Source organism: Actinia tenebrosa, unplaced genomic scaffold (assembly GCF_029948245.1).
Source record: "Actinia tenebrosa isolate PJP-AT-01 unplaced genomic scaffold, QUT_ActTen_1.0 PGA_scaffold12__29_contigs__length_12842862, whole genome shotgun sequence".
Lineage (NCBI taxonomy): Eukaryota > Metazoa > Cnidaria > Anthozoa > Actiniaria > Actiniidae > Actinia > Actinia tenebrosa.
The window spans coordinates 7,386,152-7,411,877 of NW_028292572.1; the positions used below are offsets into that span (position 1 = coordinate 7,386,152).

General features: G+C 40.1%; 5 protein-coding genes across 6 annotated transcripts; 3 read left to right on the forward strand and 2 right to left on the reverse strand.

The window, feature by feature from the left end:
- Window positions 1-60: 60 nt before the first annotated feature.
- Window positions 61-3,876, reverse strand: LOC116292519 (protein O-mannose kinase). The gene is made up of 2 exons (XM_031699864.2): window positions 3,380-3,876; window positions 61-2,240 (listed from the first exon to the last, which is right to left on the reverse strand). The coding sequence occupies exons 1-2, from the start codon at window positions 3,863-3,865 to the stop codon at window positions 1,644-1,646; spliced, it is 1,083 nt and encodes a 360-aa protein (XP_031555724.1). The 5' UTR covers window positions 3,866-3,876; the 3' UTR covers window positions 61-1,643.
- A 1,045-nt stretch (window positions 3,877-4,921) lies between these two features.
- Window positions 4,922-13,732, reverse strand: LOC116292477 (proton-coupled folate transporter). Of its 2 annotated transcripts, XM_031699809.2 has the most exons (7): window positions 11,073-11,326; window positions 9,590-9,829; window positions 8,692-9,004; window positions 7,748-8,290; window positions 7,092-7,175; window positions 5,838-5,997; window positions 4,922-5,181 (listed from the first exon to the last, which is right to left on the reverse strand). In XM_031699809.2, the coding sequence occupies exons 2-7, from the start codon at window positions 9,806-9,808 to the stop codon at window positions 4,971-4,973; spliced, it is 1,530 nt and encodes a 509-aa protein (XP_031555669.1). In that variant the 5' UTR covers window positions 9,809-9,829; window positions 11,073-11,326; the 3' UTR covers window positions 4,922-4,970. The 2 variants fall into 2 exon arrangements, with proteins under 2 accessions (XP_031555669.1, XP_031555678.1); XM_031699818.2 differs by lacking the exons at window positions 9,590-9,829; window positions 11,073-11,326 and adding an exon at window positions 13,592-13,732.
- On the forward strand, window positions 11,291-14,573 carry LOC116292471 (uncharacterized). The gene has a single exon (XM_031699796.1). It carries the CDS (start codon window positions 11,361-11,363, stop codon window positions 12,900-12,902), a length of 1,542 nt encoding a protein of 513 aa, XP_031555656.1. The 5' UTR covers window positions 11,291-11,360; the 3' UTR covers window positions 12,903-14,573.
- A 1,215-nt stretch (window positions 14,574-15,788) lies between these two features.
- LOC116292452 (uncharacterized) lies at window positions 15,789-17,903 on the forward strand. The gene has a single exon (XM_031699780.2). It carries the CDS (start codon window positions 15,941-15,943, stop codon window positions 17,510-17,512), a length of 1,572 nt encoding a protein of 523 aa, XP_031555640.1. The 5' UTR covers window positions 15,789-15,940; the 3' UTR covers window positions 17,513-17,903.
- A 2,620-nt stretch (window positions 17,904-20,523) lies between these two features.
- On the forward strand, window positions 20,524-22,022 carry LOC148912166 (uncharacterized). The gene is made up of 2 exons (XM_089028567.1): window positions 20,524-20,649; window positions 20,778-22,022. Exons 1-2 carry the CDS (start codon window positions 20,611-20,613, stop codon window positions 21,957-21,959), a joined length of 1,221 nt encoding a protein of 406 aa, XP_088884693.1. The 5' UTR covers window positions 20,524-20,610; the 3' UTR covers window positions 21,960-22,022.
- The last annotated feature ends 3,704 nt before the right edge of the window (window positions 22,023-25,726 follow it).

Here is a 25,726-nt window from a genome sequence, read left to right on the forward strand (position 1 = left end):
TGTCCAATTAAGAAAATAATTGGAGTTACCTATATGGGATTAATGAGAAGCTGTATAATAATAATAATAATAATAATAATAATAATAATAATAAGTCTAAATGCAATTTTCAACATTTTATCCCAGATAGCCTATGGTAGAATTTTAATATCTTGAACGTGGCCTATCAGAGACTGTTCATTATTTATCGGAGGGAGTAGGGGGAAAGGGGGTGCGGATGATAATTTTCTTTCTCCAACCACCATTAGTATGCCCAATTTTAGGCAACTCTTTTATTTTCAACATTTTCAAGACCCCACTTTTCAGAGTCACCAAAATTTCAAGGCCCCATTACTGGAATTTTCATAAACACGCCAACTCTGTGCAGCTCACAGACACAGAATTCACTTGTTTATGAAAATTGCAGGAATATCTACTCAACATATAGTGAACAGTCCCTTTGCTAGTTCTATTTTGTTCTATAGGAAATCTTTTTGTTGTTGTTTTGTGATTTTTTACAGTAGTATTGATGCTTGTTTTCGTTTACGGGATTTCTGTTTGTGAGATCTGGACTTGTTTGATGTTTTTTAATGGGAAACATTTCTGCAAACTTGGTAGCTTCGAGCTGCACAAAAACAAAATTTGTTTTTTTTTGCTGCCCTCAATCAAACCTAATCAGTCGGTACTTTCATATTTTTGACTGTCAGCAGAGAAAAACCAAATTCCAATGGGCAAATTGCAACTACTGTACTCCGACGAAGGACTAGTGTCCAAAACATCATCTTTACACAGTGTAAAATTTATCCTTTTATCATCACTGTTTCATTAGAAACACCAACACAGCTCACACTAGTTTTTAGCTAGTTATCTCTTCTAACTACAGAGTTCCCATATTTTTGCAAATAGCAGCAAAACATTTTTGCCATTACATTATTTTTTAAGAGGTTTTAAATTTTTTAGTTTTCACATTCTCAACTAGGCTTACTGTAGTTCATCTTTTCAAAATACTTTCCTTAATTCATCTATCGTAAACAAATATTCTTTTGTTGAAGTGACATAAACAAGGCTGGGCAGAGAGAGCAGGGTTCGTGCTACTCCTTGAAAAGTCCTTGAATTGAAAACACGTTTTTAAGGGCGCTTGAAAAGCCCTTGGAAATAGGGAAAAATGCCAAAACTCCTGGAATACTCCTTGATATTAATGCAAACTAATGCTATTTCTAACTTTCCTTTTAAAATAAATAACAACTAAAATTGATTGAAGAGTTTCTGGTTGCTTGTTTACTGTTGCGTGCATCATGATCGTTATTTATCAAGCTAGTGGCCCCGGCTGAATTAGCTGCACTGTAACATTGAATCAATGTTTAAACCACGTTCTAATACAAAAAACTTTGTCCTTGAAAATCGAATTTTTGTGCCTGAAAAGTGCTTAAAAAGTCCTCGAATTTTGAAACGAAAATGTAGCACGAACCCTGGGAGAGTGAGGTGTTGGTACTAATTGTTCATTTAAGTGGGTTTCAACCAGCTTATGAAAGTTTTTGAATCTCATTATCTGCTCCAAATGGTGGTCAAACACTGACCACTATGTGCTGTCAGCCAGAAAAGCTTAATATTCGGCTGAAATCTTTTTTTAATTAATTAATTCTTTGCATTTTTTTCAAAAAATACTATTCTTTAACAGTCTCCAAGTTAACAAAATTTGCAATATCTTTATATTCTTGCAAGACCTTTGCAGCAGTTGGTCTTGATTGAGGATTCTCTCTTCTGCAATGTTCATGCAATTGTAACAAAAGTTTTCTAACTTCATTGCTATTTGGTACTCTCCCAAGTAGTCTGTCTGTCACACTAGGAATTCTCCAAATATCAATCTTTTCATCGTAGCCAGGCATGTCCTTGTCATTGAACTCTCTCTCCTTAAAAGGCCATAATTGCTCAGGTGCAACGAAGCTTCCAGTTATCTCTCTCTTCCCACATTTTATTAACTTTCGTTCGTCATGCTTGACTTCTGGAAGAGCATCAACATCGTTGAGAATCAAATGAAAATCCTTTGATATTAAGTACTGAGAAAGTGTTTTTTGAATATCATTAGTATCACACATGACTCTTATTCCAAGGGGACTATTGTGTAGGAAGTTAAGTATTGATACATAGTCCATACTCAGTTGAAATCTTGTGCTTAAGGTGTTGTACTTGTTAAGTTCTGGTTGATTAAGCAGCTCTTCCAGATTGTCAGCTGAACCATATGGATGATATGCAGTCACCATCTGGTAAATAATATTAGAGATATGAGAATACATTAGCTACTGTATTTGAAACATTGTCCCCCACTCCATGCATTTTGAACCCTTACACATGGCTATATACTGGATTTTTTTTACTCGGTTGTAATATGCGTTTTTCAAGTTCCAAATTACTGCTGTGTTCCTTGATTACAGACTCACATAAGGGTCTAAATTAATATTCACAAATACCAACGGTAAAGTAAAGAATGCACAACTTCAACAATACAAACACTTTCAAATTCCATGGATCTTCACTGGGACATATTACAGCCATTCCCAATCACATGCACCCTCTAGGGATTGTTTCTGTCATGACGAAGGTTTTGGTGGACATCAATCACAAGGTGTTTCCATAACGTTGAAAAACACAAAGCTATAAGGGTACGTGCCTATAGAATGTCATGGAAACACCTTGATTGACGTCCACCAAAAGCTTCTTTGTCGTGACAGAAACAATCGCTTGAGCGGCATGTGTGATTGAGAATGGCTGTAATGTCACAAAGTCAAAGCTAACCCTGAGCAACAGAGAACTAGAAACTGGAGTGTTCCGCTGGTTTATTTAAAAAAAGACCAAGAAGAAGCCGGTCATGAGGCATGAATTTAATATTTTTCTGGGTCAGGGGAATTTGCCTTTTACTTTCTCTCCAAAAGCAAGAAAGGACATCCGTTAGATCTTCCTGGTTAGGGCCTTCAGTGGCATCAAAACTGAATGGGGGAGGGGAGGGGAGGGGAGGGGAGGGTAGGGTACAGGTTTCAAATAATTGATGGATTTATCGATATTGAAAAATAGCAAATGTAAAATAAGAAGCAAGACATTGCAACAACGGTGTCTAGGAACTTCAAAGAGAGGTCAAAGAGATAAATTATTTCATTGTTGGCATGCAATATTTTTAAATCTTTGACAACACCACAATTTGTATAATTCACACATGCATTAGTTTATGACTGGGTGGTGGTAGGATGCGAAAAAAGAAAATCTAACTTAGAGATTTGGAGAAACAGTCATACAGTACACTTCAAGTTAGATTTTTTTTTTTTTAAATTAACAAAACGAAACAAAATAAAATGTTTGAAAGTAAATCGGATTATTTTTCAGAATAATTCAAATCAGTAACACATACCTCGAGGTTCTCATAACAAATACCAATCAGTTGTATAACATATTGACTGCCTTGCAATCCTTCGACCATCTTGATTCCATGAAGACAGTCCTCAGCGAACATATCATGAGCACATCGTGAATAAACCACATCATATCCAAACCAATCTGCTTTGTAAACCTCTTTTACAGCATTCAGTGTTCCTGGTTTGCCTATTCGGTGTCTTATCCTCACATCGAGAGCAATATTATCACAGTTTAGCCATGACATACAAGATAACCATCCTTCAAGGATGAATTCTCTCTCCGGACATTTCACAGAAATTCCATTAAAGTTATGATGATTTAAAGGGCATTTTTGAAATCTTTGGCGAGCCAGAGAGTTAATTTTGAGAGTGAGATTCTTCTGGGCATCTTTTTTAGCAGAGATGATGAGATAATATGTGAAAAGGATGAAGGAAAATGGAAAGACAATTAATATAAGTTTACAAACTCTTTGAACCGCCATCTTGAATTGTGTTGATGAGGGAGGGACTGGCACTAGTAAACCACAGGGAGCCCGATTTCCTGATAATTTCGAATTTCGCGTTTTTCGGGAGATAAAGCATTTTCTTCCGTCTCGATCGGGATCACCACCTTAATGTGGTGAGGCGGTTTGTGTGTTCCAATGACCCCTAGAGCTATGCCGTTTGGAGTCGTGTACTCCTGGTAGGGCCACCCATGCCGGACAGGTCGAAGGGTGGGAGCCAGACGAAGAGTGATCCCACTGGTCTTCCAGGTTGGGGGTTGGGCTGAGGGCTGATAGCCCGCTCACAAGGTTTATTAGAGAAACCAGAAGCAGAGGAAGGCCCTATGTGCCATTTATGCGCGAGGATGATAGGTACAGGCCAAAAATATTCTGAGCAAGTCTCTTAAATTTCGCGGTTTTATTGAATAAATCATACAATTCGTTTACAAAGACACAAATTCGTTTAATATAAAGCTTCTACCTGCGGATGTATATATGATACATGGATGGACCAACACTAACAGGCTCGAAAGATGGTGATGATATGAGAAAAAACAACCTCGAGTAACTATAGCGGAGTGTGTGCAACCATGTGACTCAAAACCCCTTGAGATATGAATAACAATGAAACAGCCGCCATCTTGGTTGATCTAACAAGAGAAACTAATGAGGAATGCTTTGTTATCGTCAACCAAGATGGCGGCTATGACGTAACATGTACCTACTCTGTTGGAACATCGTTTTCGGATCTAATCCTAGCAACCCCAGAAGAAGTGATGGTGATGGATATGAGCTGCTCTAGCGATCTTGCTGCCCGTTCCAATGCATTGACGACTCTTAAAACTCCAGTGTATGCGGGCTTAGCCTCGAACCGCGTTTTGTTATTCTAATTTCTGCTTTTGTTTACTGACCTTAGGGTGCGTTCATAATGTATGGCAGAAGGGAGGGGGGGGGGGGGGTGGGGGGTGGGGCAGGTGAAATCTTTAAATGACAAAAAAAGACCCCCCTTTGAAGTCCCCTTTGCTTTGCTCTATTATTCATGAAAATGGGCAATGGTTTTTGGCAAGAATGTCAAATGTTTTATTGCTAAATTGACGTTGTTCCATTACAACTTTGTGCTTGTGCTAATGCTCGTACTATCAGAATCTTGTATTGGTTTCTTTACTTCCAACTCGTCAGGTGACTTTGCTACAATATCGTCTGAAGCCTCTTCAATGTTGTTTTCGTTGAGCTCAATCATCTTTCCCTCATCGATCGCAGAGGTTTCAGCTTCACTTGATGTAGGAGCTGGGAAGTACTCGGTGTTTCTGATGAAGCTGGAAGAAAATAAATAAAGCAAGTGCAGTATGAATACGACTATTCGTCGAGATTTGGCACCAATAGGCCGGCGTCATTACTGAACTACAACTACCAGAATCCCTTGCACACTTTCTTTTGCTCAGTTATAATTAGCACCAATTGACTTACTATACTTATGAGGGAATACAAATTTAAATAAGATAGAAAATTCGCGAAGCATTTTGACTATAGTAGTAAAATGACACTAGATTGTAAGAAAGAAATTGCACAATTTAGTAAGTTAAGCAGACCTCAGTAGACCTACAAAACTTTGCACTAATTTGAGCGATTTTGTTAGTTAACTTTTTCACGGGTATATGGTATGAACTATATCATGCGAAAGTGCTATAGATCGTTTTCACGTGACGTCACAGCGGCCATGTTGGTGTACCAAACAATGCATTTTCTATCCTCTGAGAATTGAACTCCATTTTTATGCAAATACTGTGCATAAAGTTTCTGTTGTTTGGTACACCAATATGGCTGCCTTGTCACGTGAGTGAAAACGCTCTATTTTCACTCCATTGTTTTACTATGAAATGTATCGCCAACTAATAATGAACTGAAAAGGAAGTGACCAAATGTATCCCCCACCCCCCCCCCCCTCTCCAATGATCTATCTGTTTTATGGTACCTCATACTGATGAGTGGAAATAGGGCCAGAACAGCACTGATGAGGAACACCAGACCAGGAAAGCCAAAGCTCAATGATTGGATGTATATAGGGTTGAAGAAGAATGCACCGACGAAGTTACAAAGAGTACTAATGGCAGCCACGGCTGAAAAGGTTGCACCTGTCGGTAAAAAAATATTGATTAAACACATTATTATTATTATATAATATTATATATTAGTATTATCATTATTATATATTGATATTATTGTTATCATTATTATTATATTTTATTATTATCATTATTAATATTGTTATTATTATCATTATTAATATTGTTATCATTATTATTATTAGATTGTAAACTATCTGATAAGCGAAATTTTCAGTTGTAAGAATAACGTATAATAAAGTTTCCATTATTAATATTATTATTATTATCATCATTAATATTATTATGACAGCAGTGTCATACACAATAGGGCGCTAAGCGTAACCTAAAGGCCAAATTAACCCTAATTAAATTCTAATTACAATTGTTAATAAATGATAATATAATATGTTGTGTCTAAATTCATAGTTGCTAATATAAAAAAAAAAAGGAAACTATTATTATTATTATTGATATTATTATTATTATTAGATTGTTAATTACCTGACAAGCGAGATTTACAGTTGTAAGAATAACGTATAATAAAGTTTCCATTATTCTTATTATTATGATCATCATCATATTATCACTATTATTGATATATAATTATGGATTTTTGTTTTGATCTGCAGTATTATCCAAATGAAGTAGTACAATTAACTGCAAGGGCAAACATTACAGGTTCATTTTCTTGAGAAATACAATTCCTTGTTTTACCATCTAATGGAGCTTTGCAATAAAAACTGCTGACATAGGACTATAGTTACAGATCAGCAAGCAGATGAACATCAGAGAAAGGTAAGGAAATGCTTTTCACATAACGCATCTCTTAAGGGTGGCTATGGTATACGCTACTTTAAAAAATGGGTAGGTGAAGGTTTCGTTGCATATTGCTTAAAATGTATCATATTCATATGTAACTATTGTAAGGAAAATAAATATTTCGGGGAAACGTGCAGACAAAGTTTGGTCAAATTCCATGTTTGTGAGATCTTTTGCTGATTGCATTCACATCTCCCATAGTGCAGTTCGGGATTTTTATACAAAATGCTACGAAACCTTTACCAAACGTTTTTGAAGTAACTCTAGTATATTTTTACAATCTCTTCTTTTTTGGTTCTTACCTCGTTCATCAGGTCTTGTGATCTTAGACATCATACCTTTCATGACTGGAGAGACGGCTCCATTTAGACACCCCACCAAGGGAACTAATGAGAAGGATGTTCGTGTTAATCATAATATATCATTATCGACTGATCAAAATCATAGTGTCCAGTTAACAACATACTCCCACTATTGTTGGATTGCTTTCAAACATCATCGATGACTTCTCACCCATCATCATCACAATCGTCATCATCATCAACATCATCATCACCATCATCACCATCATCATCACCACCATAATCATCTGCATCACCATCATCATCACAATCATCACAATCATCATCATCACCACCATAAACATCATCACCATCATCACCACCATAATCATCTTCATTACCATCATCATCATCATCACCACCATCATCATCACTATCACCATTATCTTCACCATCATCATCACCGTCATCATCATCACTATCACCATCATCTTCACCATCACCATCATCATCGATGCCATTAATTAAATGACCACTATTTATCTTCCTCATGTTTGGAACAAACAAGATTATGATAACAATCGTCAATTCTATACTTGGTGTTATCATTCGATCCTAACCCTTCTCCCTCCCTAGAAAAAAACCCAGCTTTACCCGAAGATCTATACCTTACCTACCCAAGAAAACCATCGACGTTTTGTTTGCAAATGCAAAAAGCACGAGCGAGACAATCACAGATGTGAGCCCTATCCTTGCAATGTTCTGGTCGCTGCAACATCGTTTAAGCAAACCAATCCCAATAACACCTCCAAGACCTTGGGTTAGAAAACGAAACGCCATAAATCCTCCAAGTACATTTGCTGACCAACAAAGAGGAGTTCTCAGTACATACAGTAAGATAACTCCACTTAGACCCATAGTGGATAAGCTAACTATCCCGTCTCCAATCAACAGTAAGACCAAGCTTCGTCTGTATCCATGTCTGGGGTCCCTGTACACTGACCAGATGACTTTCAAGCTTCTCAGGCTGAAGAAGGGAATTCGATCTTTTCTAGTTTTAGGTTTGGACTCTGGGACAATGAAAATGACGTACATGGCTGCAGAAAATTGACAGGCTAAGATGAACCAATAGGGAGGGATGAAACCAAACCTCGTGATCCATAGACCACTGGTTATTTGACTGACCAAGCCACCAATTAAGATCATTAGCTGCATGATAGCTAGGCGGATAAAATACAATACAAGTGTAAGTATCATTAGAAAATGTAATAACTCTTGCTTTCTGATTGGTTGGAAGTGCGTGCTGTATGAAAGCACAAAGCGCGAGTGCGCACTTTCTATTTTGTCATTCGTATCCAAAATAACGGTTACTCTAATTTGTATTTTAAAAACGAAATAGAAAACTTGCTTACTATGCTTGTGTTCTGTCAATCCCCGCGTGCTTTATACTGAACTGCAGACAGCACGTGCGCGCGTTCCGAAATATGTGGTTCATAATCTTCATGTGCAAGAGCCGGGGCATTTCATATGAGGTATATGTTTTAAATAGGTATTGATGCAAAATTCAAGATGTGATTCTGGATTGCAATTGATGTAAGACTGATGTACATGGTCAACCTACCCATTCGCAAAGCAACTTTTGTTTCAGGGGTCGTATCAGCGATATACGCCATGGCAGTCTGAGTCATGATAGTAAAGAATCCACAACAACCATTGACAACTGATCCAATAAACAGCATATAGATTGGCCAATTGGTGTACATCACTATGATGGCGTTCAATGCTTCGATGAATGCTCCAATGACAGGAGAAGCCAAGCCTGGTTTCCTACCACCAGTGTCTGTCCAAGGACCAACAAGTAGGGACATCACGATGGATGGCACAGAAAGACACATGACATTGGCGATGTCAAAACGAGAAGCCAACAGCTGAACCTACAAATTTGGGTGAGTGTTTAATGTTTTATTAGTTTTGATAGGCTAAGAGGGTTTCACTGTGACCATGTTGCTGGGTAAAGCAATACATTTTCGCATTGGTAAATATACAAAAACGTTGCATTGTTTCGGCTGTTTTACGACGTGGTGGCCGTCGTGAACACCGTCTATTCCCATGACAGCCATTGTATCATATGAAGACCGAATTTATCTTTTTATTCATGTTTTTTTTAATGCTTTTGTTCTTGCAAGCAATTGCCTATTTTCCAGTGATTTATTATAATCCATTAATCATAACTAATGACATAAAGATTATATATAATCGAGTACATATACAAATAAGGCTACCAAATTATGTGATCAGAGGTTTTAAACCCCCGAAATGAAGTGATTACCATAAACTGGGTGATAATTTTATGGATGGATTGTTTTCGTTATTGAGTTAGGAGGCAACTCTCGACTCTCCTTAAATTTGAAAAGGAAATACAAGGCAACGTTGCTCATTAAAACGTCTTCCTTTTTCACATTATCCCGGGAGCTCTTGCTCTCTTGGTCCTAGTGACAAACTGGGTAATTGCACCGTACCTCATCCTCTAAGCTCTTGAGTGTCGAGTTCATATTGTCTTTAGCAGCACAACCAGATTTCTTGGTCGGAGCGTAAGGGAAACCTTTATGAGCACTTATTCTGTGGTAGACGTATTGTTGGAAAGTCGGCATGCTCATAAATAATCCGTATGCATATAGGAAGATTACAGGCTCTACGGTCAGAAACGTTCGCCAAGTAAGTCTTGGTTGAGGAGGCATGATGGTACTTGGAATCAGTATCTGATAAAGATATAAACACCTCAGTGGAGGAAAAACACATGCGAATCATAATATAAATTTTCAAGTTTCGGCTAGCTTTCGGCGTAACTTCGGCGTACTTTCTCGGCATACGTTGTGTCGGCATATCGCCTCGCAGGGTTCCCGGCCAGAATCCTCGCATGTCAACGACGAAACTTAGTTATATTCACTCTTTAAACACTACAACAGAGGTTTGGAAGGAACTGTCAGATTTTTTTTTTTGAGAAAAAAATTTTTTTCTTGGTATGCCTTCTTTATACTTTCGGCTTGCCTTCGGTATACTCTCGGGGCAGTCGTTATTCTGTTATTTTTTGCTTTGAATTTTTGATTGACAACTAAACAAATATTTTCATTCAAGACTGATGAACACTGAATCTTAGCAACATCATAGCTTAATAAGAATCTAAAGTTTATAAAGAAGTATCGCTTTCAAAAGAAAAAAAAGATTTTTAAAACAAATACCTAACCGATGTTCGAAGTTTAGAGTGAAATGGTTACTTTATCTGCGAGACTTTGTCAGACTGTGTCACGCAATATCAAAGCGCTCTGCAAAACGCAATAGACTTATTAATAAGTTCGAATATGGGTCAATTGTGTATAAAGTAAATAAAAATTAAGAGAAAAAAGTCATGCCCGAGGCGGCTTGACTGGTCTTCTAGTCCGATGTGTTAACCAATATACAATACAAAGACCAGCCTCTGACACTGAAAACGCAGCCAAACAATGTTGGGTTCTCAGGGCGATATTTTTTCTTTAAGGAAAAGTGTACACAAAATTGAATCTAAGAGTCTGTAGAAATATAGCTGCAAATACGTCGACACATTTTACCTTATTTGAATAATTATAATTGACTTTGTTGATAAACTTGAGTCGTATAAGTTACTGTAGTTGATGATTATTACAGAAACCTTAGACACCGAGTAATGTATCGACAATTAATTCTATGCTAACAAACTACTGGCGTAGAATAAATGAGAGAATTATATCAGGATACTGTACACAGGATTGCAGTGTTTTCGGAATGTTTTGATTTTGCAGATATGAAGCATGAAGCGAGACAAAGGAGAGAGAATAACAGTACTAAATCGATGAATCAAGGTTGATGCGTCTGTCTAGTGGACATTCTGTTGTCTTGAGCAAACAAGTCCAAATTGTACGGGATCTTCCTACGTGTTCTATCGAGTAACATGCATTGCAGTATTAGATAATGAAGTACGTTCCTCACCTTACGTAAAACTGTTGGTTCGTACAAGTTTGCTTTCAATCTCGTTGTTTTTAAACTTGTTCAGTTAGGCTCATCAGAGCCTGACCATTCTATTGACAATACGGGAACCCTATGGTTCAAGTTTTTCAATGTTTTTGTCTGCTTGGGCTACCTATGTGTTGTAGCTATTTGTTTCCATATAAAGTCACGATGGGATACCTGTGTAATTTTGACTTGATTTTCTTGGAAATCTCAAACTCACTCTTCACAACAACTACGATATTCATTGATAGAATACGTTGTAAAAGTATGATTGGAGAAATTCTGGCAACTTTGTTTGCGTTCCTCGTGGAGAACTGCACTGGAGTCGTTATCATTCAAAGCCATTCACGGACAGAACTACAAGAGTCTTTGCTGCAAGAACAACCTGAAGATCTCCTCGAGGACTTCACAAACTTCGATCCAAACGACGCCATTTTCCGAGAATTTGACCCACCTTCTCATCTCGAGAATGATCCTCAAGCATGGAAGCAAAGCCGGCCAACAATCAAGAACTCCTTCTGGGAATGTCTTAAAAGCGTTCTCCTCATCCAAACTTTAGGAGGAAGCCTCGTTGGCTTTGTAGCTGTCGTTATTGTTTTTCTTGATTTCAGTACCGTGGAATGGTGCTACGATGAAAACTCACACTTTAACGATATTCCCATCGACGTGCAACGCCTTCGAGTGACTGCACAAACCGTCGAAGGATTTTTCATTGAAATGTGGGATTTTTTCTGTATAATCACAGTCTTTCCACTCTCCTTGATCAAAGAGCTTCACCTGTTGACATTCAACGTATTGGCGTCCTTTATTGATGTAACATACAGACTTTACTTTCAAATGTATGGCGTCTATAGGATCTCTTGGATGTCATTCCCTCTCAATGCTCTGTTCTGTATGGTAATAGTAATCAATAACTATGCTTTGGCGCGTCACTTTTGTCCAGCTTCTTTGAAGAAGAGATTGAAAATGGACTTTATATTGTCAGCACAGTTCATCCTCGGAATCCCTGTGGCTTTATTCTTAGTCTACAAAATATTTCCCATCTACGTTGCACAGAGCGAATTTATGAAACTAGTCATTGCGGCTGCGAGTCCTGTGTTTTCAGCCATTCCGAAAGTCGTTTCTCGTCTTGGAGCACAGACACTAAAGGAAGTTATTCATCCTGGAACTGCTTTCGTTTTTGTCACCGTGATTTACGGGGCTTCGGCCATTGTGTTTCGCGTGATGCAAGCTGAATTGACGAGCCTCGGTCTCTTCACAGCTCTTGGAGTAGCTCATGCTGTCATAGATCTTCTGGAGAGGATTACTATTACAATGAGAGACCATATCTGGGAGTATTTGTATCGCTTGGTGCGAGGACAGAGAAGTAGACAACCTAAGTACCGCAGCCCAAGAAGCAGGCGTTTTATTGCAGATGTGAGCATCCAGATTATGATGCAAGAATCAACTGCGCTGATCACCGCTCTGGGATTTGTTAACGTGTATCAACTTATGTATAACGAAATTCCATTCTCCAACTACAAAAATATAATAGTTGGGTTTTTCCTTCGAGCAAGTATTGGCTTACTCATTGACTTGGTTTTTAATGTCCTTTCTCTCTTGATCCAGACTCGTGTCATGAATATAGCAGTCAACAGGGTTTGGAAAAAGAAATGGCGTTACCATTTGCTCGTCAACACTGTTCTTGTTTGTGTGTCTATTCTATATTTTAGTGGACACTTGTTCGAGATAGTGAGTAGCAAGTATGACTATTCCAAACATCCTGCTGTAAGGTATGCATGGAATTGTACATTCCCAAGTTTTCTGTGAAGAATGGTCTAAAGTACGAAGTGGCGTAGAAATTCAGGCCTATCCGTATACATATGAAAAGAAGGTCTTACTATTGAGTATTTCTATATTGCTTCATGTTGTGATGACAAAGGACAAAAACGACCAAAATGGCTTTTACTGGAGTTCTTGAGGAATTTGCGAGAACTTTGGCGCCAGAACGCGCGCGCCAGCGGCTCCCAATCTTTGGACACTCGCGAACTGTACACAGCGCCACAGCCATGTAGCCTTACCAAACATTTTGGACATTAACCTTTTGAATATAGTGCCATCTCCGTGTGTCGCAAGGCCCAGCTGTATTTAAATATATATATATATATATATATAATTATTATTTTAGATTTTTGCACGAGATGTAGTCGAGTGTTTCTTATACCTTGCGAGTGCACGAACTACGCATTGGTTTTATAATCAAAGATTATACTATATTTATTTGTCTCACAATTGTGGCAGCTGGGAGGACCACGACGTCTCGACTGCTACTGCTAGTCTTCCTCATTTGGCAGCAGCAGTCTGCCAACTGTCACAATCGTGAGACAAATGAATAAGTATAATCTTTGATTTATACATCCACGATGGAAAATCTTTTCCATTTTTTAAGCTTTTAGTTGTTTATTAATAATGATTTGTTTTGTCAAGTTCATGGGAGCATGTTTCTGTCGGTAACTTACCTATTATGTCAGTCGTCAAAATAGCCATGTGGTCGTTGATGTTTAATGAGATGAAGCTATGCAAAATACTTCCGTCCGTGATCAAAAATCTTGAACTCAGACCTCGAAAATGTGATAGCCGGAAGTAGTTTGGAATTTGGCTCTTTAGGTCGCATAATTATAAGAAATACGTTTAGAAAGTAAAGCGATAGTGAATAAGCAAATATACTCATATTCATTATAAAACTTTAGGAGTCAAGGATTCCATGTTTTTATTGAGCTGCACGTGTTGCTAAAACGATTGTAATTATCGTCCGTCATAGAGCTGCGTTGTCAATTCCATAGAAGAAAACTGTACGTTATCTCTTTAGTGTTGTACAATTTTCTCGTTTAAGGAATAGCTTTGCGAATGGTCTTCACATTCTACCCTCAATCCGCAAGGGACTAATTTTCACTTATTTAATGGTATCAGAGTAGACAGACAAAAAGGTGATTTTATTTCACGTTTCAGTTGGCGTCTACACAAATATATATTAGACTGGCGTGATCACGCGACTTATGTGACACAAAGAAAATGAAAAATACTTAAGTCAAATTTCGGTATTAAGGTGGCTCCATATAGTTTTTGTACGCGCGCGCGCGAGTTTGTGCACGACCATGCGCAGAACCAGAACTTGGAGAATTTATATTAGGATGACGTCACGAAAATATCATTCAAACTCGTTATCTCCTTTCTGAAATACATCTCAAAATCTAAACGGTAAAATGTTCTTATTATATGGAGGTTCAACAGTTGTTAAATCATTTAGAAATTCGGTACTTTGGAAATTTGTTTATTCGGGCAATTCAAGATTTCGCATTATTTGAAATTCTGTTGTACCGAATGCTTCAGTATTGTGTCAAATGAAAGATGAGGTAACGTGCTCTCACTATAAACAGTTGTAACTAAATTCATCGTGGAAAACTTGAGTTTTTAATTCTTTAGTGAAAAGAATGGCCTTAATTATAGTGTTAGTGTGGTAACCTTATATATACAGTCAATTCAAAAAATGTTGTCGTGACCAACTCAAGCCTACGCGACTGGACCGAAAGGAACTCTGGATAGCAATCATTGAAGCCGAGTTGACTCCATAATTTTATCTGACTAGTTATGCCTGGTTTACAGCACAAACCTTCGTAGGCGAGCGGGAAGTGTTGAAGGAGACGTAAATTAATGCCTTCATATTTTCGAAATTGTGAACTGAATCATAACTACTTTGTTTTTCTTTCACTAAACCCAAAGACATGCATTTGATGGATTGTTTCTCGCCATTATTATCTTATTACTAGCGGGAACAATTAATTCAGAACGAATATTTAACCGCTTCAGTGATTTTTACCCATATTTCTTTCGGTCCAGTCGCGTAGGCTTGAGCCGGTCGACGACAACGTTTTTTGAATTGACTGTAAACAGCTCTATAAAAATTGAATCCTAAACTCATGAACTTTAATATGGTTGGCCTGTTCGGTATCAATGTGTGAGCCTGCATTAACCATAAATTATTATATAGTTTCCACCCACGAATTTAGTGAGCGCGCGCTCATGGCGATGTCGTCATTCCAATGCTGTGATAAAAACAACTTTATCCTCGTATAGCTCTAAAACAAAGTCGGGGACCCCTTTTTTATTTCATTTTTAAAAGTGCTTAATAATATTCAACTTTAGGGGAAAAAATTTTAAATTTTAAATTTCTAATTTTTTAACACAATTTAAAAGCGAACTAATTGTTTTGTTATTTTATAAATTCTGGGGGAAATGGAAACAAATCATTTTTTCAGTAAAATATGGCTTATTTTTGACAGATTTCCATGTCTTGGTTGTTCGCGCGTTTTTACCTTAAAAGGGGTGAACTTCCACGCATTCTGACAAAAATTGAGTGCCTAACTGTCATGGGTCGTGGCTAAAGTCGTGGCTAAAAAATCTAAAATTTCACTCTTTCTTTTTTATTTTCACCTACTTTGTTTGTTTGTTTGTTTCTTGGTTTCTTTCTTTCTTTCTTTCTTACAATATACAAATATTTTTTATACAAAAATTCTCATACCTATCACGTGACCTCGTCTCCACGATGCCTAACAACTTCCTTAACTTATAAGGAATTACTAAATCTATTGGGTTTTGAAAGTGAAACGTCGCCGCTACATTATCATAAGTGCCATTAAGCTTGAGCTGCGTGAACTACAAAAAATCGTACGACATCCGCGGTCTAACGTTAAATGAACACGTGCTACCAACCGTTAACGTCTGTGGGAGAACTGGCCAGACGTTTATAAATCATTTTAAACAACCAGCTTGTACAACATTCATTATTTTTTTTTTACAAAAAATAGAAAATGTTAGCAGAGTTTTTGGCTTCAATAGTGTACCTGATTCAAAGCTGTACAGGACAAGTGCTTGCCGAAACATACGAAAATGTTTTAAGACGCTCCAAAGATATGGAAAAGCCTTTTCTCAATCAAAATCAAGAAGACTCGGAATTGCTTGAAGAATTTACATCTTTCAACCAAGAAGATACCATTTTTCAAGAATTTGATCCACCAAAATGCGGCCTTAATAATGATCCTCAAACATGGAAAGAAAGTAGGCCAACATTCAAGAAGTCTTTCTGGGAGTGTCTTAAAAGCGTTCTCCTCATCCAAACTTTAGGAGGAAGCCTCGTTGGCTTTGTAGCGGTCGTTATTGTTTTTCTCGATTTCAATACCGTAGAACGGTGCTACGAGGAAAATTCTAACTTTAACTCCATCCCCGTTAAAGTCCAACGCATTAGAGTGACTGCACAAACCGTCGAAGGATTTCTCATCCAATTGTGGGACCTTTGTACCATTATGTTGGTCTTTCCACTGTCCTTGGTTAGAAATCTAAGTTTAATTTCACTTAACATATTGGCGTCCTTTATTGATGTAACGTACAGACTTTACTGTCAAATGTATGGTGTCTATAGGACCTCTTGGATGTCATTCCCTCTTAACGTACTGTTCTGTCTTGTCATTCTCATCAACAATTCTCTTTTATCGCGCCATTTTTGTCCGTATCCATTGAAGAAGACTGTTTCATTGTTCTTCATGTTTTCAGCGCAGTTTATTTTTGGAATTCCGATGGCGTTTTTCTTAGTGTACAAGCTATTTCCTTTTTATGTCACGCAAAACGAAAGAAAAAGAATCGTGATTGCAACATTTAGTCCATTATTATCGGCCATTCCGAAGTTAATTTCTCGTCTCGGCGCGCAGAAATTGAACGGTATCATCCATCCTGGCACGGCCCACGTTCTCGTTGCCGTGATTTATGGAATTTCTGCAGTTGTGTTTCGTGTGCTTCAAGCAGAACTGACAAACATAAGTCTCTTTATAGCTCTTGGAATAGCCCATGGCATCATAGATCTTCTAGAGAGGATTACTATTACAATGAGAGATCATATTTGGGAGTATTTGTATCGCTTGGTGCGACGACAGAGAAGTAGACAGCCAAAGTACCGCAGCCCAAGGAGCAGGCGTTTTATTGCAGATGTGAGCATCCAGATCATGATGCAAGAGGCGACTGCTTTGATCACCGCTCTGGGATTTGTTTGTGTATATCTGTTAACTTATAGCACACCAAAGCCTTTCTCGAACTACCAACCACTAATCGATTTTCTAGTTCGAGCAGGTATAGGCTTACTCATTGACTTGGTTTTCAATGTCATTTCTCTCTTGATCCAGACTCGTGTCATGAATATAGCAGTCAACAGGGTTTGGAAGAAGAAATGGCGACACCATCTGCTCGTCAACGCCCTTCTTCTATGTATTGCTCTTCTCTATTTCAGTGGGCATTTATTCGACGTTATTAAGATTAAGCACGCTGCTAAGCATCATTCTTTGAAACTTCATTTTAACTGTTCATATCCAAGCCGTTTTATGCCAACTTTTTAAGTAAGAGGGGGAAAACAAATCGCAGCCCTCGCTCCAGTACAAGTACGATCTCATAATTGCGAGATACGATCTCATTTCATATGGTGACCGATTCTTCTCCGTTGCTGCCCATAAACTATGGAACACTCTTCCACTGTCTCCGGAAAGAAGCCAAGTCTATTGACATTTTCAACTCTGGACTCAAAATGTTTTTATTCCCTAGCTAAGGAATTATTTTATTCGCTATATGCTACTTTATTTTTATTTATTTTTTAACATTCTACTGTAAAAGCATTAGATACCTCCGTTTGGATGCGTTCTAGAAAGGTCAGTTTATATAATAAGCAGGCAAAGAAAAAGAAAAATCTACCAAACAAAAAAAAAAACAAAAAAAAAAAAAAAAAAGATAGAAGGATAAGATTGGAATCTTTGGTTTAGGATCGTAGATGGATCGTAGAATCGTAAAATGTAGATCAGCAGTTACCTTTGTCGAAACAGGAATACGTACATTAATTGCCAGTTAAAAAAATACTTAATGACTCTCACGTTTCTCATCTTTTAATCAATTGCTTTAACCTTAGTGAGTGCAGTTTGACGTTAACCAGCAATTATTTAACAAATACAAAGTCTTCGCCATTATAACAGTATTTTGGAAATACTTTCTTGGAATAGAATATTCGATTTGTATGAACTTCTTATTTATGCAGATGTCAACATCTTGTTCGAAAATTTCACTTTAAAACAATAAAATAGACGCCTTTGCATGATTGTTAATAACACATGGCGTTGTAACGGTACTGAATAGATGACATGAACGAAACCGTGCTGAAGACATTCAAGAGCTCACTCAATACCGTCAATAAGTCAATAATGATAACTTTGCGTTTGAAATTCGGAGTCGGAATCCTTAGAAATGTTTAAGCCGAAATCCTTTTGATTGACGTCCACAAAAACTCGATTTTTCGTTTGTGATTTAGGCCCCGTTTACACGAAGCCGGATATTTTTGTAAAGGCATATTTGTTTATCCGTTTAGGCGTTAGCAGCAGGTAGGGGGACTCGCGATCGATGCCAAAGATTTAGGGGTTTAATCCCCAGAATTACGAAGACGGGTACAGCAGATTTACGGGTATTTGGTATCGCAAACGGAGGTAAAAAATATCTTATAAATATACGATGCATGAATGTAGGAAGTTTGGCAATGACTTTTGCATAATTTGTCTAAGACCTAAAGTTATCATACCTAAGCCAGAACCCTTTTGGTGTTGTGGTAAAAAAATGCAAATAGAAGACGACACGTCAGCGCAGTGTTACGAATGTGGTAAGAATATTCGTAATGCCGTACCAAATGCTACCAGAGAGCAGTATTACGCCAATGGAGGTCGTAAGAAAACGCCATATAAGAGAATAAAATACTTCAGGGACTGGATGAGTCATATCCAAGGTTTACATCCGGTATATTTAAGCGACGAAGTAAAGAAGAAAATCATAGACCATTTAGAAGAGCCAACCCCACAAAGCCTACGGAAAGCGCTGAAAAAATTAAAGCTAGGGAAATATTACAAAGCTATTCCCTATCTTTTGTCTGAAATTACCGGTAAGTCTATTCCTGAGGTTTCTGATATGACAAAAGCCGAGTGGATGTTTTGTCGGCTGAATAAGGATATTCCTTATTATCCTGACGTAATTTACGAAATATTTTACAAAATAGACCCCAACCACCCCCTGTTAGGATGGATTCCGAGAAAATAAAAATGCAAAACTGGCGTTTATTTTGCCAGAAACCCCACTGGGGAATGCATCGCGCAGAACACCAAGCTATCCCCAGTGGGGTTTTTTGCATTTTGGGCTTACGGGGCTTATTTCATCCCGCGCCAGAGGCCCTCTAGTACATACACATATATCTTTCTTACGACCCACCAGAGGGTGAACTCCGGACAGCGTCCCGAGACACCCCCTGACTTTTCCAACTTTTCCTCGCGAAACCCCCCATCGCGGGGTTGAATCGCACTTTCTACCCCTCCCCCCACGGTTGCTGTGAGTGGGGGAGGCTTTTTTTTTCACTCACAGCAACCGGTCCAAATGCATCTACAGCGAGGCTCGAACTCGGGACTTTAGGCCTCCCCAGCCCCAAAGTCCACGATCACAAGCGAACGCCAGACACATCTGGACGCTTATGTATGTGAAAATTATTATATTTAATTTGCATATGAACCAGACAGCCGGCGTTCGATATGTAAATAGAATCCCGTCACGCTCTTTTCGAAGCAGATGTTTACTGAGCAAGCTTTCTTTGAAGCTCTTCTTTTGCCTCCTGGTAGATCTTTTTGCGAGATTCCTCGGAAAGATCTTTTACGACTGTTTTTTTATTCCTTATGTCCGACTTTAATTTCTCGTATTTGTCTTCTTCGGCCAGAATAAGCGAGAATTCTACGTCGTCTATCTTTCTGTCACGCAAAGCCTTTGAGACAAGGTCGGTAATAGTATTTACTTTAGCCCTAGACAGAGCTATTGTCGTGTCATGCTTGGATATTTTCGTGGATAGCTTTTTCATAATACCCGTAGCAACAGCCGAAATAATACCACAAGCTGCCCCAACGCCGGCCAAAGGAACTCCAACGATTATTCCCGGCCCAGTAAGCGAAGTAGCAACGCCAGAGCCCGTTAACACAACAGATATGGATCCTGAAGTTATCGCAATCTTATGTAGCGTACTCCGGGCTCTAACGTACTTTTTTCTAACTTTTTCATAGTGTTTTGCCTGCCCTTCCAAGTAAGCCAGGATTAAGTTCGCTTTATTCAGGCGAAAGTTTTCGGCGTTTAGTTCATTAGGTGTAGTATAGGGAACATCTGGGTACAACTGAGGTGCTGATGGTATAACATCCATTATATATACTAATGTACGACGCTTTTGGGAATGATATTGAGGAGCAGCCACATCACGACAATCGGGATTACTGGAATTGGAGAGCATTTAGGAAGATGTTTCCGCATGCAGACCCTAGTAAGTTCGAAAGGAGACCCGATGGGATTTACTATAACGGCTCTAGGATGTACAGCAACGAGGATTTGAAACCTACGCTGGTCGATCAGATAGACAATCAACTGAAGAATTCTGGTTATGTTAAACCCACACCAACACATCCAAAACCCGTGCAAGGTTGGTCAAAGGAATTATTGCTTGGTACCGGTACTTATCCGATACCCGCGGTTTCATTTGATAAACATCCAAGTTTGGATTTGACATTGAACATGCGGATCTCTAACAACCATTCCTTTTCGTTAAAGGTGCGAGATATCTTCAAAGACGTACCCATTAATCATACCACCGCTAAGGAATCTCATGAATGGTTAAGTGGTCCTAACATGCGTTATTGGCCGCAGCAACTAAACTTTGCGGTTTGGTGTGCCACCAGCGGCTGCGGTGTAAGTGCGAAGTTGATGAAGAATTCGATATTTATGTTTCACTTCCACTTTACCGTCCGAAGAATACTGCATGAGATGGGTGTTATTGCGCTGCCGGGAGATGCCACGTTTTATCCAAGAGATAATAAATACAACGTTCTTGCTTACGACCGACTTTGTAAGGAGTTTGGTGTTGTAGGGAAGGATTTTAGATGCACTGTCGGTGCTAACAATGGCTTGGGGCATATTTGGGCTTATTGGGGGATTGGTGGACATGTGCTAAGCGATAAAGAAGTTCATGCGTTGAATCTACGATGGAACACTGGGTATCACAAAGAAACTCACGACAGTAGCACCTTTGAACCAAATGCTAAGACCATTAAGGAAGTTAGAGACGGACCTCTGTTCAAAGACGAGGGTGGTAAGTATGCAGGGGCCAATCCACTGATTATTAAGATTACCAACGACGAGCAAACGAAGCAATATCTTAATTTCATACCCCCAGAAGGTAAAGGACTAACCAAAGCCGGCCTTGCCCGTTTGAACCGCAGCATAGAAGCTTACGTGTATTCTATCCTTGGAGCCCAAGTAAATACCCGATCAAATATAATTGGAAATACCGGCGCCGCAGAAGAGACGCGAGCCGAAGCCTTGGTCTTATTCGAAAGTTCGATCTTGGAGGGCGACATTAGCAAGGGCGTACAGCGTTACCAACTAGCTATACAAAATTCTAAGGCGAGGTTGGACTATGCAGTAGCCCCGGGTTGTTGGTTAATGCCTAGTAATTTATCTATAAATACTGGTTCTGTAGTAGGATACAACAACAAACTTCAACGAGCTACTAAGGATATGAAGTTTGGGGTGAACGACGTGAACTCTGACACTCTTAGGAACATCCCCCATTTCGTGGAGAAGTCAAAAAAGTCGCATGAAACGAAGCTACCCGTAGTTAAGAAACCATCAAAGAAGGCCCTGCCTGCGATACCTGAGGAATATGACCATAACTTACTAAAGGTCGGCTTAACCGCTGCAAGCATTGGTCTGAGCTATTATATATGGCGATGAACAACCCCTACGTAGCTGGAGTAGATTGTGTTTATACGACTTACACAGGCGAGAAAAAATACACCCAGGCATCTTGGGTTGATGTCACGGGCATGTCCGTGAATTTGAACTACTCAGGAAAGAAATTGATCCTTTGTAGTATTTACATTGGCACGAGCAGCCATGCCAACGTGGGCTTCAGGTTCCTGGATGAGAATGGCATACTGCAGCCTATGCGTACGAAAACGAACAACAGGGAGCCTGCGCATTTCTCCGTAGAGCCGCCAACGAATAGCGCTGAGAATCTTACGACTTGGACTTTTCACATGGTTGCTGATTGCCATGGGAAGGTAAAGCTGCAAATACGCGTAGACGACACTGGGAGCGTTTGCGTAAATAGCATAGAAAATCAAAGGGATACGACCTATAACCACGAGACCATAAGCACTCTTACGGTGCTTAGCCTTTAGAAGCAAATTTATTTGCTGAAATATATGAATCCACATTGGAAGGAAGCCCATTACGCTTATTACTTAAGGGATGAGCGGTATACTGATCACACCTGGCTCGATATTGGGATGTGGGTTGAAGTTGGAGGTCTTGCGTTGATCGTTTGTAGCATTAACGTTACCTCGGGGCGGGCGGGAATCATAGGGTTTAGGTTGGTTGACGAGAATGATGAGCCCTTAGCTCCTTATAGGGCATTGACCAACAATCGAAGTCCTACTCATTTCTCGGCGCAGCCATATCCATTTAGTAATGAGGCGTTTTACGTGGCTACGTTTCAAATGGTAGTCAATTGTAAGTATGCTAAGTTACAGATTTACCCTGACGGTAGTAGCAATCTTGGTTATTATGCTTTCATAAATAGCACGGACGGATACGCTAACACCCCCGACAGGACCTGGCATCATAAGACTATTAGTACTATGACCGCTATACCACTAGTTCCGCATTATCAGGGCGGCGCGAATACTATCTTTACTTATCCCCAGTCGAGAACGCCTCGGACACCCGACAACGATAAGCCCGACATAATACACAAGGATAAGATTAAGCCTTCATCTTCTTCAGGAGTACCACCCCAATAGCGACGACCAAGATCCAAATGTTGTTGCCCACAAACTCTAGCAGTTCTCCGCCGGCCCTAAGTGCCAAGGAAACAACCGAACCCAGCAGCCCAGGAAGACCGGCTGCCATCTTTTTTCCCAAGTCCGTCAGCCCACTGCCTAATTTCTTTACGCCCGCGCCCGTAGCCTTAAGCGTGGATAGGATGACTCCTACTACGCTCGAAATAGCAACCGCAAATGCCAGCGGAATACCATACTTCACCAGAGCTCTTTTTACCTTTTCCTTGGTGGTAAGCCCCAGCTCTTTTTCCAGGTTGTCCTTTTGCGCCTGTAATTCCGCGACTCTTTCCTGAAGGATTTCTACTTCCCTTTCTTCCTCGGTACGAGTTTGGTCCTCGATTACTTCTTGCTGCCGCTCTATTTGTCCCTCCAGGTCTTCAATAGCCTGATCTCTTTGCCGGATTTGTTCCTCCTTGGTGTTAATTTCAGCCATTAACCGCCGCCTTTCCACCAAAGAGCCAGCTATGGTAGTTTGTAGGTTATCGGTATCGTCTTTAATTAGATCCAACTCCTGCAGGGCGAGGTTAAGAGCCCTTTGAGTTTGATTTCTTTCGCGTCGAATTTGGGTTCTTTGGTCTACCAGCTCCCTTATTTCTTGATTTTTAAATTCGACCTCCCTCCTATGCGCGTCGGCAAGCCGCTGGTTTTGCTTCATGTATTCCTCCTCCCTTTCTTCCAACGTTTCCCGCAGCGCTTCCACTGAGGCGCCAGAGCTTTGGGCTTCTCCTAAGTCCTCCCGTGCTTTGTCTAATTCGCGTAAGGCCTGATCCACCTGATTTCCTATTTCTTTTATTCTTTCATCTTGATGGGCGGACTTCTTTTCAGCATCGGCAAGTAGCTGACCTTGCTTTGCATATTCTACATCTTTTTCTTTTAACTCCCTTTGCAGCTCCGCGGCACGTTTTTCCGCGTTGGTCCTTTCGGTTAAGTTGTGCAGCCTTTCTAACAGGCTTCTAGTAGCACGCTGAAAGCCTCTTAATCTCAAGACGTCACCCCTAACGTTGCCCTCCTCATCAAAGAGGTGTTGCGGTTTTGTCCAGCGGTCTTTGTCGGGAAATCTTAAGTCTTGGACACTTATGAGGACTTTGTTTCCCTTTTCCGTGAGCTTTACGTCGTCAGCATCAAAGTTGTCGTAGCGCAGCTCTAGCTCTTGCGTCGCCCACTCTATGGTTTCCCGTGCGGCTGCTTCCGGCTCGCCCATGTTTTGAAGCTCTATGTGCTCACGCGGAAACGTGTACTCGCGTGCTTTGGGATGTCTTAGGGCCTTTGCAATTCTATTCCTTAGGGAATCGTCGACTTGTTGGGTGGGAAGCAGCGGTTCTTCGTCACCGTCGTTAATGTCAGCCTGACCTTCCTCAGTGGTGGGATCGAAGTCGGGGTCTGTTCCTTCTACTTCCATTATATATGATAAGCTCAAAGTTAAATCCCAACGTATTACCTAAGCAGGTTGGCGGACTAAAAGCAGAACGCACCTTTCACCGGGTCACATTCACACCTTCTAGCGCAAAGCCGGGGGAGACGCTGTACGTAGGCGTGCCCCGCCTAACGGATAACCTAGTATTGGTTCCTGGTACCTTGGCTTTAAGGTTTGACCTAGCAATACAACCAAGCACCAAGGACAAGCGCTATACCGTCAATAATGTGGGTAGGAACCTCGTCTCTAAGATGAGAATCAAGTTCGCAGGGGAATCCCTCTTGGATTTGAATAGGTACGATTTGTACACCACGTATAAGGATCTGTGGCTAACAGCCTTCGACCGTGCACAAAAGATAGAGCAGGGAATTGGAAGCGTTATCCTTCGTAAGCTTCGCAGCGATACTAACCCCGCGCCTACGGACTCCAGTGGAGCAACCGCAGTAGCAGACGCAACGAGGGTAAAGACCGCCTATGGTAGCAAGTACGTTATCCCCTTGGATTTCGAAGTAATTACGAACCATGGCGCGTATTACCCCAGACAGTTATCCGAGTTGCAGTTTGAAGTAACGTTAGCAGACACCACGAACGTTATAGGAGGAATGGACAGCGCAATCAGTGGAGCTGTGGATCCCTATTCTATCACCAACTTAGAGCTGCAGTATGAGACCGTGTACAGCGAAGAGCTGGCCCGTAGCGCTGGCATGGAATACAGCTCCGGTAAGGCATTCCTTTACGACCACGTAGTGATGTATAAGACATTTAGCTTCTTGGATAAGACGGATGAGGTTATCAACCAAAGCATTAACCTCCCCCGAAGAAGTCTCACGGGGTTAATGTTGGTGTTTGCTAAACCCTACGAGGCCGGTAAGCGCGACTCCGAAGCCTTTCACAACCCTAACATTACTAACGTCGGCGTGAATATTAACGGAGTCCCAAACAAGGTTTACTCCCAGGGGATAAAGCCCGCAGACGTGTACAGGGAGGCAAAGCGCAAGTTTGGCGACCAAATTAGCCCCGAGGAATTCTTTAAGGATAAGTATGCGCTGTGGATTGACATGCGCACCATTAACGACGAAGACCTGCATGGTCAGGGTTTACGTCTAGTAAATACGCAGGATGGCATAACATTGGAGATCAAACGCACCAAAAACACCAGTGCGAGCGACGGCGACAAAATAAACTGCTACGTCTTCGTCGTGTCTGACGCGCAACTGAGCGTAGAAATGAATCAGCTAAAGAGC